General features: G+C 56.8%; 2 protein-coding genes across 5 annotated transcripts in view; one reads left to right on the top strand and one right to left on the bottom strand.

Moving 5' to 3' along the window:
- The window catches only part of GNPTG (N-acetylglucosamine-1-phosphate transferase subunit gamma), a 73,827-nt gene extending 61,622 nt beyond the window's left edge, over positions 1-12,205 (bottom strand). For 2 of the 3 annotated variants that reach the window (XR_007459248.1, XM_049637232.1), the window contains exons 1-10: positions 12,099-12,205; positions 11,955-12,012; positions 11,806-11,873; positions 1,075-1,129; positions 926-1,009; positions 742-835; positions 548-662; positions 383-465; positions 175-303; positions 8-89 (exon numbers count right to left, since the gene is read on the bottom strand). Coding sequence is in view for 2 of the 3 variants with exons in the window: in XM_049637232.1 (XP_049493189.1) it covers positions 8-89; positions 175-303; positions 383-465; positions 548-662; positions 742-835; positions 926-1,009; positions 1,075-1,129; positions 11,806-11,873; positions 11,955-12,012; positions 12,099-12,156 (826 nt within the window). In the remaining variant the exon portion in view is untranslated. The remainder of the gene's footprint in view (positions 1-7; positions 90-174; positions 304-382; positions 466-547; positions 663-741; positions 836-925; positions 1,010-1,074; positions 1,130-11,805; positions 11,874-11,954; positions 12,013-12,098) is intronic. The other variant, XM_049637231.1, reaches the window with a different exon arrangement.
- Positions 12,206-12,219: 14 nt separating this feature from the next.
- Positions 12,220-14,689, top strand: TSR3 (TSR3 ribosome maturation factor). 2 transcript variants are annotated; one of them, XM_049637229.1, is made up of 6 exons: positions 12,220-12,410; positions 12,512-12,731; positions 13,042-13,235; positions 13,604-13,780; positions 13,984-14,047; positions 14,321-14,689. In XM_049637229.1, exons 1-6 carry the CDS (start codon positions 12,299-12,301, stop codon positions 14,490-14,492), a joined length of 939 nt encoding a protein of 312 aa, XP_049493186.1. In that variant the 5' UTR covers positions 12,220-12,298; the 3' UTR covers positions 14,493-14,689. The 2 variants fall into 2 exon arrangements, with proteins under 2 accessions (XP_049493186.1, XP_049493187.1); XM_049637230.1 differs by having other exon boundaries at positions 12,221-12,410; positions 12,512-12,710.
- Positions 14,690-15,512: the final 823 nt, after the last annotated feature.

Below are 15,512 nucleotides of genomic sequence, written 5' to 3'. Positions count from 1 at the left end.
GACTCACCCGCGGCCTGCGCGTAGGGGATGCCATGCTGTGTCAGCACGCTCCGGAGTCTCCTGACCTCCTTCCACAGCTCCCTGTGTGCCTGGAACAGAGCAGGTAAAAGGGCAGCGCCGTGGCCCCGCGGCGGGAGGCCAGCCCAGGGCTGGGGCGCCCTTCCCCGTCTGTACCTCACTGCAGTTCTCCAGGGTGTGGAACGCCAGGGCCTTGGCACCTCCTTCCCGCACGGAGTCACCGTCCTCCGGGGTCTTCAAGTAGCCGGCCTCCTCAAAGAGCGCCCTGAGCAACTTCTCGTAGCCCTGAGGGTCGTGGAAGAGGGAACCCCCAGCTCCTGGCCGCCCTGTGCCCGGGCAAGGGGGTGCCCGCCTGGCGCCTCACCTGGGACGTGATCAGCTCGTCAGCCAGGTCCTGTTCCACCTGGTCCCACCTGTGCTGCAGGGCCGCCGGCAGGGCCGGGTACACTGCAAGCGACCCAGCAGACGGGAGCTTAGCTGAGCACCTCTGCCCACCCCCCCCCCCCGGGGCGGCCCCCCCGGGGCCCACCTAACAGGGAGTGCGGGTGGCAGACCAGAGGCGTCTCAAAGGTCAGCGCGTAGACGCAGGTGCTGGGCTCAGACACGTGTGCCAGGCGGTTGCTTTTCCCACAGGTAAGCTCCACCTGTGGGAGAGCCTTGGTGGGCAGGTGGGGGGCGAGGAGCCTGCCCCCTCCCCCCAGGGTCCCCCCGACGCAGGCCCACCTTGCTCTGCCGGCTCCGGGAGCGGCAGGAGTCGCCGTCCCTCATCCACATGCCCCTGAAGGTGTTGTTAGAGATCTCCCACTCGTGCCAGATGCTGGGGGGGAACGAGCGCGTGAGGCGGGCCAGGGGTGCCTGTGGGGGGCGGGGGGGGGGGTCCCCGCGAGCAGCCGGCGGCCCCTCTCACCCCAGGATCCCGCTGTAAGCGTTCCAGCGGAAGGTCTGCTCGTGCTGCGTCACGTTGTGGAAGGGGCACAGCTCGTACTTGTACCTGCGGGCACAGCGGCGTCAGGGGGGTCCTGGCGCCCGTCCCCGCCGGCAGCGCCCCACACTCACGTGGACTCCACCAGGCTGAAGCACTTGCCGGAGAGCCTGAAGAGGTGCGCGGGCCCTGGAAGAGAGCGCGACAGCCGAGTCCGGCGGGGGCGTCCGCGGGCACCCTGCAGCTGGCGGGCTGGCCTCCGCGCTCGGGCGGAAAGGGGGGCGCTGAGACTTCCTGGAGCCGGGGGCGGGAGGCGGCCGGGGGACAACGGGGCCCCAAGAAGCGTGGGAAGGAAAGACGGACGAAAGCAGCCGCGCGCTCACGGGTCGTCGACGAGGAGGCACGGAGCCCGGGTCGCAACAAATCCCTACCCGGGGACACAGGGCCTCATCTAGGGGAGCGGTGACAGAGCGGTCCCAGCAGAAGCCCAGACGCCTCTCTGGGAGTAAAGGCTTCTAAACCACCTGAGATGTGCTAGAAGAACTGGGACACAGGCCGACACAAGAACAGGGGACAGCGGGAAGGAAGGCTGGAGCAGACGGCGGAGACCAGGGCTCGGATGGGCCGAGCGTCTGGGAGGACCAGCAGAAAGTCCCCAATGTGACAGAAGAGGGGAACTCCAAGGAGGACAGGCCCAGACCCTCGGCAGACACCCAAGGGCGACGAGAACGGAGGCCCGTCGAGGGACCCAGCCTGCAGCCTGGAAGGCGGCGCAGTGAAGGACGCGGCCGTCAACCCACCCGCCAGGCGGACGGGGGATGGCGGAGGGGACCCGGTCCCCGCAGGGTGCCCTCCCCTTGGAACGGCGAAGGCGAAGTCACGGCTGCGGCACAGAGCCGGGATGCTTGCCGTCCCGACCTTGTCAGTCTACCGAATGTGGAAGGTGCATCACAAAACCATCACACGTCTTTGCTGGTGGGTCCCCGGCGTCTGAGGAGGTGAGCGTGAGACGGACAGCAGAGCTGGGGGGGGGGGGGGGGGACGACACACTGATTTTGTTCGTGACTCAAACTGACGAGAAACTGCAATCAGATCTGAATAACCTGATGTTATGAACCCCCAGAGTGACACAGAGGGAAAGAAGCGTCACAAGGGAGGAAACGAGGGACGAAATACACACTCTGTTTCCTGGGAGTCCTTCCTTATCAACACGTCCAAGTGAAGGAATTAACTATCCATCCGGTCGAAAGCCACAGGCCAGCCAAGGGAAGGAGACCCCTCAGAGAGGCTCCCGTTGGCTGTGAGAGTCAGGAGAAAGACGGCCGGGGCGGCCACACCGCCACCAGAGCGACCGTATGCCACAAACAGTCAGGAGAGACAACGGGTGTTCTGTTCTGAATAAACCTAAAAGGACTAAAACGCCACTTTCTGATCACAACGGAAACCAGAAATCAACAGCAGGAGCAGGAAATGCACAGATCCAGAGTACTAACACTCAAGGGAAATCAGAAAATACTCGAGACAAGGAGAGCAGGAGGCTCAGAGCCCAGGTGCTGAGAGGGAGCCGGGCGTCTCCGGCATGTTCAAGTACGCGCTCACGCCCGTGACCTAGCTCTCACACTCTCAGCACTAAAACGAGCACACGAGACACAAAGCTAGCAGAAGAAAGAAAACGAAAAGCAGTAAAACCCAACACTGCTTCTTTAAAAAGCTCCCCAAGATCCTAAGTGTTTCGCTAGACTGACTAAAACACACACACGAGCACTGAAACCCCTAAAACCAGGCAGGAATGTGGGGACGCTGCCAGTTTGGCTCAAAGACGGCTACCGGAATACTGAACGAGCCGGCCGCCAACAGATCGGTCACCTATGCGAAACGGGCAGTTCCTAGGAACGCACCATTTATCACTCCTTCTCAAGGGTCCCCAAGCCACGGAAGAGCGGACCACACGCTGCTTCACGGTGTGGGGCCAGCGTCACCCCGAACCCAAAGTCAACAAGTCACAAGGAAACCACGGTCCAATATCCACTCCGAACAGGAGTGCAAAAAAACCTCCACGAAACACTAGCAGACTGATTGCAACAACGCATTGAAAGGTTCCTACGTCGTCACCCAGTGGGGTTGATTCCTGGAACGTGAGAATGGTTCAAAATACAACAATCACAGTAACAACACGATCCACTACCAGACCGAGGGGGGACCCCACGGCCACGCGACTGTTGCAGAAAAAGCACCTGACAAAATTCAACCCTCTTTCATGACACAAAGCCTCCACAACCAAGGAAACGAAGGAAACTGCCACCAACGCAGAAGCCGTATGGGCAGACCCCACGGCTGACCTCAGACGGAACGTGGGCAACACCCAGCGCGTCCCTCCTCCCGTCGGGCGCCCTTCGCCGTCGACTCCGCACTCAAGTTCTACCACAGCGATCAGGCAAGAAAGAAAAGGCATCCAAACTGGAAAGGAAGAAAGAACTACGTGGCCACGTTAGCAGACGACATGATCGCGTATGTAGAAAACCCTAGTGGGGACTCCTGGGCAGCTCAGTCGGATCAGTGTCTGACCCTTGATTTCAGCTCAGGTCACGATCTCACGGTTTGTGGGACCGAGCCCCGCGTCAGGCTTTGTGCCGACAGCAAGGAACCTGCTTGGGACACACTGCACGCCTCCTTCCTCCCCAAAATAAACAAAAAGGGAAAAGAAAGAAAAGCAAACCCTAGGGTCCACAAAAATCTGTGAGCAAAGGGGCAAGATACAAAGTTGACACTGAAGAACGATGTGTGTTTTTCTACACTGACAACAACCCAAAAAGGAAATTTAAGACGATTCCATTTATAACGGTACCAAAAAATACATGTATTTTGGAATAAACCGAAGAGGCAAAATACTTGCACAGAGAAAACTACGAGATAGCACCTAAAAAATTAAGCATGTAAATAAATGAAATAAATGGAGAGAGACCCTGTGTTCGTGGATAGGACGATTTAATATTAAAATGTGAATACTCTCCTAAATGACCTAATTCAGGGCAATCCATATCAAAATCCCAGGAACTTTTTTTTTTTTTTTTTTACAGAAATAGTAAAACCCATCCTAAAATTAAAACAGAATCTCAAAGAACCCCAAACAGCCAAAACTATCTTGAAAAAGAACAGTTGAAAAAATTCCTTATTTCAAAACTTACTGCAAGACTACACATTAGAACAGTGCGACCCTGGCTTAAAGACAGACAGGTGCAGCGAGAGGACAGAAGATACCTCATAAATAAAGTCTTGAACATACATCCATATGATATGATGTGGGTGCCAAGACCATTCAGCAGGAAAAAGACCGTCTTCTCCATAAGTGGTGCTGGGAAACTTGCATGCACACAAGGATGACGCTGGACCCTTACTCTACACCGTATGCAAAAATAACTCGGGGCGCCTGGCGGGGGGGCAGCCTGTTGAGCATCTGACTCTCGATTTCAGCTCAGGTCACGATCTCATGGTTTGTGGGATCGATCAGGGTTTGTGCTGACAGCATGGACCCTTCCTGGGATTCTCTCTCTGCCCCTCTCGCACACGTACTCTATCTCAAAAATAAACCAACATTAAAAATAAACATCAAAGGGCGCCTGGGTGGCTCAGTCGGTTGAGCGTCCGACTTTGGCTCGGGTCATGATCTCACAGCTCGTGAGTTCGAGCCCCACGTTGGGCTCTGTGCTGACAGCTCGGAGCCTGGAGCCTGCTTCGGACTCTGTGTCTCCCTCTCCCCCTAACCCACTTGCATTCTGTCTCTGTCTCTCTCAAAAATAAACATTAAGAAATGAAAATTAAAAAAATAAAATCTATACGTACGATGGAGTATTATTCAGCCTTTACAAGTTCATCCTGACACCTGTTAAAACAGAGATGAACCTTGGAGACCTACGCTAAGTGAGCTACGCCGGTCACAAAAAGGCCAACACAGGACTCCACTTACGTGAGGTCCTTAGTCCGTGTGACTGGCTCTGACAAAAGACCACACCCGGGGTGAGTTCTAAACTAATTTTTCACAGTTCAGGAGGCTGGAAGTACAAATAGGGCACCAGCACGGTCAAGTTCTGGTTCACGGGGACAGGGGGAGGCACCTCTTACGTCCCCCACATGGTGGAAGCGGCTGGAAAGGTCTGGCGCCTCCCTTGGGAAGGGAAGAGGGTGCAGGTCCCACTGTCGAGGGCTCCACCCTTGTGACACAAGCACCTCTTAATACCATCAGTTTGGGGGTTCAGGCATCAACGTACAAATGTGGGGGGGGGGGGGACACATCCAGACCACAGCAGCTATCTAGAGCAAATTCAGACAGACGTAGAAGGTGGTGTTGGGGCTGGGGCAGGGGAACAGGAGCGTGGCCTTTAATTAGTTTCAGTTCCAGAAGAGGAGACGTTTCTGGAGACAGATGGTGGTGCGCACAACAACGTGAATGTGCTTCATGTCCCTGCACTGTAGGGACTGGTTAAAATAGGAAATTTTATGTGTATTTTGCCACAATGAAAAAGAATTCTTACTATGCTTGGAAAAAGAAGTATCAGAATGCAGAATCATAAACAGAATCCAAACGGTCTAAGGGCGCCCAGCTGGCTGAGTCAGAAGAGTAGGCGACTCTTGATCTCAGGGTTGTAAGTTCAAGCCCCATGATGGGTGTACAGATAACTTAAAAATAAATGAATAAACCTGAAAAGAAAAAAACCCAGTATAGTAACATAAGAACATAAGAACAGACACGGAGATGAATGGAACAGAGAGCCCAGAAATAAACACGCACATACGGGCAATTAACTCACGAGAAGGAGCCAAGAATCTACAGTGGGGACAGGACAGTCTGTTCAATAAATGGCGGGGGACACCGGACCACTACCTTACGCCACACGCACAGATTAACTCAAAAAGTATTAAAGACGTGAATGTGAGACCTGAAACCATGAAGCTCCTGGAGGAGAACGGGCGGGGAGCTCCCGACAGCGGCCTTGGCGATGAACTTTTGGATCTGGCCACAAAAGCAAACACTGACAAGTGGGACTACGTAAAACTGGAAAGTTTCCTCACAGAGAGACCAACAAGATGAAAAGGCAAGCTCCTGGACGGGCAAACGTATCTGCAGACCACCTCTCTGATGAGGGCTTCAAAACCCAAAATGCAAAGAGCTCCTGTGACTCAACAGCGAAAAGAAAACCATCTGACCATCTCAAGGAGACGCCTGCAGCCCTGTGCTCACTGCAGCCTGAGTTCAGCGGCCGAGACACGGAAGCACCTAGGTGACCGTGCCTGGTGGACGAATGAAGAGGCGGTGTGCACACACAGCCCAACAGCGCTCAGCCACGGACGAGGGAATCCTGCCATCCGCGACGTGCGTGGACCTTGAGAGCACTATGCTAAGTGACATCAGAGAAACACAGATACTGGATGTCACACGTGGAATCTAAAAAATAAGCCACCAGACATAAGATCCAGAGAACAGACCGGTGGCCGCCAGAGGACCGAATGGGTGAGGGGGTCAAACGGAACCCACTTCCAGTGTAAGTAAGGCTCGGGGACTGGAACCTGACCACGTTTTCTCTCTGAAAACTGCTGAGAGAGTAGACACCAAGAGTCCACATCACAAGAAAAAGCGACGCGCAGCTACGACAGGTGACGGATGTTAATTACACTTGCTACGGCGATCACTCTGCACTGGGTACAAATACCAACTCCCGTCCCGTGCGCCCGGAACTACTACCGTGTTGCACACCTATTACACCTCCACTTAAAAAGGACCAACGAATGTCCCCCCTCCCCCAGGGAGCACAAGGTAAGAGGACGAGGCGGGCTGCACGTGCAAAGTTACAAGGATGACCTACGTCCCTGCAGCTAAAACCAGAGGAACCCAACTGCGTGCAACCGGGAGGGCCAGCTCAGGAAGAACCGCTCGTTTAAGAACATGAGGTTTCCTGAGTCCACAGTAATAACCCCACGTGAGACTTCTGACACCGTCCTAGGTGTGCCGTAGGACAGAGCGGGAACTCTGGGTGACAGCGGGAGCCACACCAGCCAGCAGGACACCGAGCCCTCAGTGGCTCCGGAAGGCTTTGGGGAGCACTCAGAAGCGGGCGTGGGGCACACGTGATCGTGCAGCTTCTGCCTCGGGGCGGGCCCAGTGGCACCACTGTGGTGGCCGAGCCCGGGCAGGCCCTCCCCAGTCTCCCTGACGGCAGGGGATGACCCAGCAGCCATAGGCGGAGGAGAAGCCCGGAGCTGCTTCACCGAGAGGGCCGCGTGCCCACAGGGACGGGCGCCCCCGCTTAGGACAGGTGGCCGGTGGCCGGTGGCCGGTGAGACCTCTATGCTAAGTGCTTTAGGCTCAGCCCTTCAACTCCCGACACCCGAAGAAAACCCGTGCGCTTGACAAAACTAAGCGAGAAGAACCAGGGAGGGGCTCACTGGTGCCATCTTCTCCTGAGCGGAGCCTGCATCTGAGCTGCTGACGAGCGCGGCACGGCCGGGAAGTCACGGAAACGTGAAGGCTCTGCTCTGGTTTGCAACTAGACAACTGTGGACAAGACCACCCTGACCTTCCAACTCCCCGGACTGTAGGCGTCAGTGGCGGGGAAGCAGTCAAGCCCACACGTGGCTTTTGGGGGAAAAACACAACAAAACATAACAGCATGGGCTTTAAAAATCAAGTTAGGAATATTCCTCTATATGGAAAACTTAAATTAAGGGGTCCTCTCATCTACTTTGTTTTAAAAACAAAACTTAACTGGCGCCTGGGTGACTCAGTCGGTTGAGCGTCCGACTTCGGATCGGGCCATGATCTCGTGGTTCCTGAGTTCAAGCCCCGTGTCGGGCTCTGGGCTGATGGCTCAGAGCCTGGAGCCTGCTTTGGATTCTGTGTCTCCCTCTCTCTCTGGCCCTCCCCCTGTTCATGCTCTGTCTCTGTCTCAAAAATAAATAAACGTTACAAAAAAAAAAAAGAAACTTAAAGGGCGTCTGGGTGGCTCAGTCAGTTGGGCGTCCGACTTCGGCTCAGGTCATGATCTCACGCTCCATGAGTTCGAGCCCCATGTCGGGCTCTGTGCTGACAGCTCGGAGCCTGGAGCCCACTTCCGATTCTGTGTCTCCCTCTCTCTCTGGCCCTCCCCCCGTTCATGCTTTGTCTCTGTCTCAAAAATAAATAAACGTTAAAAAAAAAAAAGAAACTTAAAGGGCCCTAGGTGGCTCAGTCAGTTGAGCACCTGACTCTTGATTTTGGCTCAGGTCAGGATCGCACAGTTCATGGGATCAAGCCCCACATCAGGCTCTTCACTGACAGCATGGAACCTGCTTGGGATTCTCTCGCTCACTCATACACTCTCTTTTGCCTCAAAATAAATAAACTTTAAAAAAAATATTTAAGTGCTGAAAGAAATTTACTATTGTCAGGCTGAATGGACAGTTTTTCACTGAATTTTTTCAACTTTATTTGCCGTGTGCTTCACTGGAACCATTTTCGTTTATATACATCATATGTGCTCAGAGCACTGGTTTTTAACAACTCAGCGAGTGACTGAAAGTGCGGGGTAACTGCTGTGATCCTGTTAACTCTCGCTTTCTAGCCTGCACGCCAGACTTGACGAAAGGGCCCATCTCTACCGGAGGCCCCTTGCTCTCCTCCAGGTCGCTAGCCTCCTGAATTCTGGTTTTCATCTGCTTAAGGAGAATCATCGCGCTACGTTATTTAAAAAACATTCCGACTGAGGCTCCTGGGTGGCTCAGTCGGCTGGGCGTCCGGCTCTTGATGTCGGCTCGGGGCATGATCTCACCGGTCTGTGGGTTCAAGCCCCGTGTCGGGCTCTGCGCGGACAGTGCAGAGCCTGCGTGGGATTTTGTCTCCCCCGCTTGCTCTCTGCCCCCACCCCTCACACACGTGCGCTCTCTCTCAAAATAACTAAATAAGCTTTAAAAAAAAAAATTCAAGGTTCTCACATTAAAGGTTTTGGTGGTAACACTAGTGGTTTTTCAAAAGGAAGCTTAATTAGCAGAATTAGCTCTTGCTGAGACAGCTGGGTGCTCTCCCCATGCTGCTCGGGGCGGGTGTCCGTATCTGTGATGCCCCGAACCCTTCACTCCCCTTCCATAAAGCAGCATCTCTGGACACCTCTGGGAAGCCTGCTTGCATCAGAGTAAAAGACGCACATTTAGGTGGGGATAAGTGGTAAAAATGGAGAGTTTTGTCCTGATTACACAAAGCTAGGCTCTAAAATGTTTTCTAACACACTATTTGAACCGTATAATCCGAACGCGTCAAATATTCTCTGGGAGTTTTATATAAGCATATGGCTCCATAGGCCATAAATCTTCCATTTAAGATACAATTTCAGAACAGAAGGGACCCCTCAGCGGGGCACCTTGGTGGCTCAGTCGGCTAAGCATCCGACTTCGGCTTAGGTCATGAGCTCACAGTCTGTGCGTTCAAGCCCCGCATCAGGCTCTGTGCTGACAGCTCAGAGACTGGAGCCTGCTTCGGATTCTGTGTCTCCCCCTCTCTCTGTCCCTCCCCACTCATGCTCCATCTCACTCTCTCTCTCAAAAATAAGATTTTAAAAAGTTAAAAAAAACCAAACACCTTATCAATCAGTCTATGAGTAATGAGCTTTTTTTTTTTTTTACATTTATTTATTTTGAAAAAGAGTGCGCGTGTGTGCACTCAAGTAGGGGAGGGGCAGAGGGAGGAAGAGAGAATCCCAAGCGGGCTATGTGTTGTCAGCACAGAGCCCATGTGGGGCTTGAATCCCCCGTGACATTCAAGACCTGTCAGATCATGACCTGAACCAGAACCAAAAGTGGGACGCTCAACGGACTGAGCCCCCCAGGCGCCCCGAATCTCAGTGTCTGTATATACTCACCAAAAAGAAAACAGTGATGGCACAACAACACAGAGGAATCCCAGAAACATGAGTCCGGAAAGACACGAGACACGCGAGCATGTGCTCCAGAACTCCATTCAGCTGGAGTACAAGCCCAGGTGACCCTCCTCTACAGGGACAGAAACCAGAAAGTGATGGGGAAGAGGTTTTGGAAAGAAACCCACAGGAATCTTCTGCTGGAGAGAACTGTTCTCTACCTCGTCTGGGGCCGTGATGGCATGGATGTGGTCAATTGTCCCACTTCATCAAAGTGAATGTGTCCACTATAGCTCCAGAAATACGGTTTAAATCTGAGCCAACGATGATACTCAAAAAGAGAAACAAGAAAAGGGGGGAAAAGGAACGCCCCTCTTTATCAGGTGCCATCGGCTGGCGGAGGCAGGGACAGGAGAGAGGCAGAAAATGGGTGCACACCCTCCTCCCGCAGGGTAGACGGTGAAACCACTGGACACGGCAGTTATGGAATTACCGCTAATTGTGGGGGGTGGGAGGTCCGATCCAGACTGGAACTACCCAGGGATAAGGTATCCTGATAGTTTCAAATGGTGCGACAAAACGCAAGTTCCCTTTCTTCAGAATGGCCACAGGAAAACAAGGAAAGGCGAGGCAAACGCTTACTGCCACGCTGAGACGTGGTGTTCGCCGCCCCGTTTCTCTTTTCCACACTTTTCATAACAAGCAGGATACATTTGTTTAGGGTGAAAGCTCACGTCTGTCCCTCTCGGATCTCATCCCCCCCATCCCTCTGGCCTCGCGCTCAAGGCCTCTACCTGGCCACTCCTTTTGCTGCCCCCTCCTCCCCAGATATCCCCACCCTTTACTTTTCGCCTTCAGCCTCGGATCAAATGTCGCTTCTCAGCCTTTTCCTGTCCCCCTATTTAAAAGGGGAATCCCCAAGGGCGCCGGGCTGGGGGCTCAGTCCATAGAGCAGTACTCTCCAACTCAGGATCCCCTCTGTGCCCCGCGCTGGGTGTAGAATTTACATAACAATTAAAACGGCGACCCTCAAAACCACCCTTGCCCCAGACGCGCGCGCACGCGCGCGCGCACGCACACACACACACACACACACACACACACACAGGCACGCACGCGCGCCTGCCTGCTTGCTTGCTTGCTTGCAAGCTCTTCCCTGCTTTCACACCTCTGGAGCATTTCCCACCATCAACCACTCTACACTTCACCTACTTCGTAGCTCACTGGCGCGCGCACAGCCCGTTAGACCGTCAACTCCAGGAGGACAAGCTGTGTTTTTTGCTCATTGCTGCGTTCCCAGCACAGACCCTAACACATAGTACTGTGCAGTTAAAAAACAAAAAAACAACAAAAAAAAACCCTAGATGTTTCCTGCTTGTATTTCTCACTGAACGAGCCAGCAACTCCAGTTGTGGTATGGGACCTTAGGAAACCACTCACACAGGGTAGGAAGAGGCGATCCGCAGGAGGAAAGTTTCTAATGGCCAACAAACCAAACACCTGGCAACAGAGACACGCAGAGCCATCCTATAAACCACTAAGTATCAAGCGAAAAGGGTGAAGACCTATGTTCATCCTCTTAAAAAGTTCCAAGACACACAGTGAGCGACAACAGCAAATGAGCAAACCTGTATCGTTATTACTTTAACAGAAAAAGACAGAAAAATAAGTCTTAAAAAAGAAAAAATTCACGAAAGCAAATTAGTGCACGCTTTTACTTGTGTGCTCATGAACGTAAGCATGAAACACGTCTGTACCCAACTGTTCACGGAGATCACCTCCACAGACGGAATTAAAAAGGACTAAAGGGGTAGCGACTTAACTTGTCCTAGAACGTTCTGGAATTGCATCGCGCCCTCAAGCTCTGAAAGGCTGACAAACCAAGGCACGGGCCTCCCAGGCTGCCCCTCTGCCCCCGGGTCGGGAACCCACGCCGGCTCCCGGCTCCCTGCCCCGCCGCCCCCGCATCCAGGGTCCCGCACTCACCAGACAGCGGGGAAGGATCCCTCTTGGGCTGCAGGCGACTGGTCTGGGGCAGGAACGGGTTGTTGAGCCTACGGGGAGCGGCAGGGTCAGGGGGCACCGGGCTCCGGGCGGCCCCGCCGCGCCCCGCCGCGCCCCGCGGGGCCGCTCACCCGAACGAGTTGGGCTCCTCCACCACCTTCATCTTGGCGGCAGCGGCGGCAGCGGGCCCTGCGGGGAACGGGGCGGTGAGGAGGCGGCCGGGCGGCGCCGGCGGGGGACGCACGGGAGGGGCCCCGGGGCGCAGGGACACTAACCGCGCGCCGCGAGCCCCAGCAGCAGCAGCAGCAGGAAGCCCCCCGGCCTCGCCGCCATCGCCGGCCGCGCGCGCCGTCACATGGGCGCCGTTAGGTCACGTGGGCGCCGCCGGGCCGGAAGTGGCGCCCGGCGCCTGCGCAGGTGGGCCGCAGAGGAGGCGTGCGCCCCGAGTTTCGGGGACCCCAGGCTGCTCCCTGCCATGGGCCGCAGGAGGGCGGCGCGCGGGCCGGTGGCCGAAGGCGGCCGCGCTCGGCGCCCCGCTGGCCGCTCCCTGGAGGCCTTCGCGGAGGAGGTGGGCGCCGCGCTGCGAGGTGAGTGGGGCGCGATCGGGGAATGGGCCGGGGGTCGCAGGCCCGGGGCGGGCCCTCGGAGCTGCGCCTGAGGCTCGGTACCCTTCTCTGCTCCGGTGCAGCGTCCGTGGAGCCAGAGGCGGCCGAGGACGAGGGCATTTCGGGGCCGGCGCGGCTGCCGTGCCCGCTGGCCATGTGGGAGCTGGGCCACTGCGACCCCCGGCGCTGCACGGGCCGCAAGCTGGCCCGCCTGGGCCTGGTGCGCTGCCTGCGCCTGGGCCACAGGTTCGGCGGCTTGGTGCTCAGCCCCGTGGGCTCCCAGTACGTGTCCCCCGCGGACAGGTAGGAGCGGGGGGGGGCGGTCAGGGGCGTGGGCGGGAGTCTCAGTAAGCCCCCGGCCCTGGCGCATCATTCCTTTCTGAGCTTTTCTACCTGCCTAGTTTGCGCCCCCCGCCCCCATCCCTAACGCAGGACATAGTAGGACCTCAGTAAACGTTTGTGGAGTGAATAAAGGAGCCTACCCCGGGAACACACACCGTCGGGGCTGTTTGGGGGCCGGGGAATGATGTTCTTGTATCTCTAGTGAAGTCAGTTTTCAGGACTCCACCGTGGTGCGGGCCCCCAGAACCTAGCCCTCCTCTGCTTCTGACAGACAGCTGGTGGCACGGTGTGGGGTCGCGGTCATCGACTGCTCCTGGGCCCGACTGGATGAGACACCGTTTGGGAAGATGCGGGGGGGCCACTTGCGGCTGCTGCCCCACCTGGTAGCAGCCAACCCCGTGAACTACGGCCGACCCTGCAAACTGTCTTGCGTGGAGGCTTTTGCCGCCACCTTCTGCATCCTCGGTGAGCGCCCGAGCCCGCCAGCCTGGAAGTCTGGCTAGGCTCCCAGCGGTGTGTTTTCTGCTGGCACGTCCCGGGAGGGACGGGAGGGCCCGTGGGGTGGTCAAGGTGGACAGGCTAGGATTCCAATCCCACCTTTGTCACCCCTCCCCTTGTCCTCAGAGAATTTATGGTCCCGGTAGAGGCTCAGGCAGGCGGCCCCACGAGACGTGGGAAGAGGGCCTTAGTGGATGGCGGAGGCGGGTGAGCAGGCCGTCTGGACCGTGGGACGGAGTGTCAGATCTTGGGACAGCCTTGAGGGTGCTGGGAGCACACTCGGGATGGGAGAGGGATGGTCAACATCCTTGCGTTTTCTGTGTCCTCACCGTCAGGCTTCTCCGACCTTGCTGTCATCTTGCTGCGGAAGTTCAAATGGGGCAAGGGCTTCCTAGACCTGAACCGCCAGCTCCTGGACAAGTACGCGGCCTGCAGCGGCCCAGAGGAGGTGCTGCAGGCGGAGCAGGAGTTCCTGGCCTGCGCCAAGGAGCACCCCGGGGAGGAGGAAATCGGTGAGGCCTGGCATGGACACAAGCCCCCTGGCTGGGTGCCAGGACGCTAATGCTAATCCTCCTCCAGGCATGCAGCCTCTTTTTGAGAAGCGGGGGGGGGGGGGGGGGGGGGGGGGCGGCGCATCCTGCCCCAGCTTGTGGGAGGCTTGTGTGCGCTCTGAGGTCAGGTGTGGGTGTTTTTCTTACTTGCTTCCTCTGTTCAGATCCTTTCGATGTGGATTCTGGGCGAGAGTTTGCAAACCCCAACAGGCCGCTGGCTGGCACCCGGTAGGTCCTTGGGCTTCCCAGTATGGGGACAGGTCAGACCCAGGGCTGTCCTCTGGCCTCGGCCCCTCCTGTGGATGGCGGGGGGGGGGGGGCGGTGGATCCCCAAACAACAGCACGATGATTTTGTGACTGTGGTCAAGGACCGTGGCCGCCCCACTGGAGAGGTGCTGGTATCGAGAACACGGGGAATAGGAGACTCCGTTCTCAGCTGGGGCTTCTGTGAGTGAGCGTGCCGGGAATGGTGCCTTTAGTGAACGCACCTCTCCCTTTCAGGCTGCTTACAGACAGCAGTGACAGCGACAGCGAGGACGAGCCTGTGGAGCGTGGGCCTGATGCCGAGGACGGAGGAGACAGTGGCGGCTGCCCGGGTTCTCAGAAGCGGGAGGCAGAGGCCAGGGCCCCCGCCCAGGTTTGGAAAGGAATCAAGAAACGGCAGAGAGACTAAAGGTTGCAGACACGTATATTTTTTGAGGCAGAGCAATAAGAAACTCGAGAGAGAGCGGCAGGGTTTGTGGGGATACAGACAGGCTGGCAGCCTCAGCCCTCTCAACACCGAGTGGCCCTGGACTGTGTCCCCACGGTTCTGACACAGCTGTGCTCTGGGGCCTTCGAGCCCTCCCAGTGAAGCTGCGAGCCAGGAGACCCCGGTGTGAGCCTGTTTCTTTGCACTTGCCCTGGGAATGGGGGGGAGGGGACTCTCAGTCTCCAGTGAGGCCGAGTGGGACGGGAAGGGTCTGGGCCGTTGGACGGTGGGGTGCCGGGCTTGGGGCCCATCTTGCGTGGGCACGCGTGTGCGCACACGGAGGGACAGTAACTGCACTGCTGAGTGGCCGACATGGGGCCCCTCACCCTGACCGATCGACCTTGCACGAGGTCCCGGCCTCACAGTGACGTGGGGGCACCCTCCCCCAGGCCTAGGAGCCAGGTGGGGATTGGAGACCCGGGCGCTGCTTAGCAAACCTCTGTGTGTGCCCTCGGGTGAGGGTGAAGGGTCCCAGACGCTCACTTTGTCCCTCCACCAGGACACCTGGGAGCGGTTTCCCACCACAGCTGGAGTTGTCCAGACTCAAACCTGGGCCATCCCTCCTGTTGGCCTGTGAGGCCCTGCCACACGCCCCACCCCACAAAGCGAAGACCGTGCTTCCTCTGAGAAGGGCTGTGGCACTGGTAACGTTTGGGGCAGGCTGTTCCTTGCTGGGCGGAGGGCGCTGTCACATTTACCGCAGGACTTCCAGCAGCGTCCTTGGTCTCGCCATGGGTGCCGTGGCACCTCCTTCAGTAGTAGCCGTGAGCACCGAAAACGCCTCCAGACGTAGCCTGATGCCTCCTGGAGAGCAGAGCCACCCCTCCGGGAACCCTGCGCGGGCTGCACAAGCTAAGGTTGCAGATAGAGAAGCTTGCCGGGTGGCCAGGCCCCGCGAGTTACCCCCAGATCCAGGGTGGGGGGCTGCTCGCTGGACGCCAG

This window comes from Panthera uncia, chromosome E1 (genome assembly GCF_023721935.1).
Source record: "Panthera uncia isolate 11264 chromosome E1, Puncia_PCG_1.0, whole genome shotgun sequence".
NCBI classification, from domain to species: Eukaryota; Metazoa; Chordata; class Mammalia; order Carnivora; family Felidae; genus Panthera; species Panthera uncia.
The sequence above is the reverse complement of the archived record's forward strand: the minus strand, read 5'-3'. Positions and strand labels throughout refer to the sequence as shown.

Excerpts from the sequence above, each read along its gene's own strand:
- TSR3 (XM_049637229.1), top strand. The coding sequence starts at position 12,299 with ATGGGCCGCAGGAGGGCGGCGCGCGGGCCGGTGGCCGAAGGCGGCCGC. Across the intron at positions 12,411-12,511 it reads GGTGGGCGCCGCGCTGCGAG|CGTCCGTGGAGCCAGAGGCG; the intron begins GTGAGTGGGGCG and ends GCTCCGGTGCAG. Across the intron at positions 12,732-13,041 it reads TACGTGTCCCCCGCGGACAG|ACAGCTGGTGGCACGGTGTG; the intron begins GTAGGAGCGGGG and ends TGCTTCTGACAG.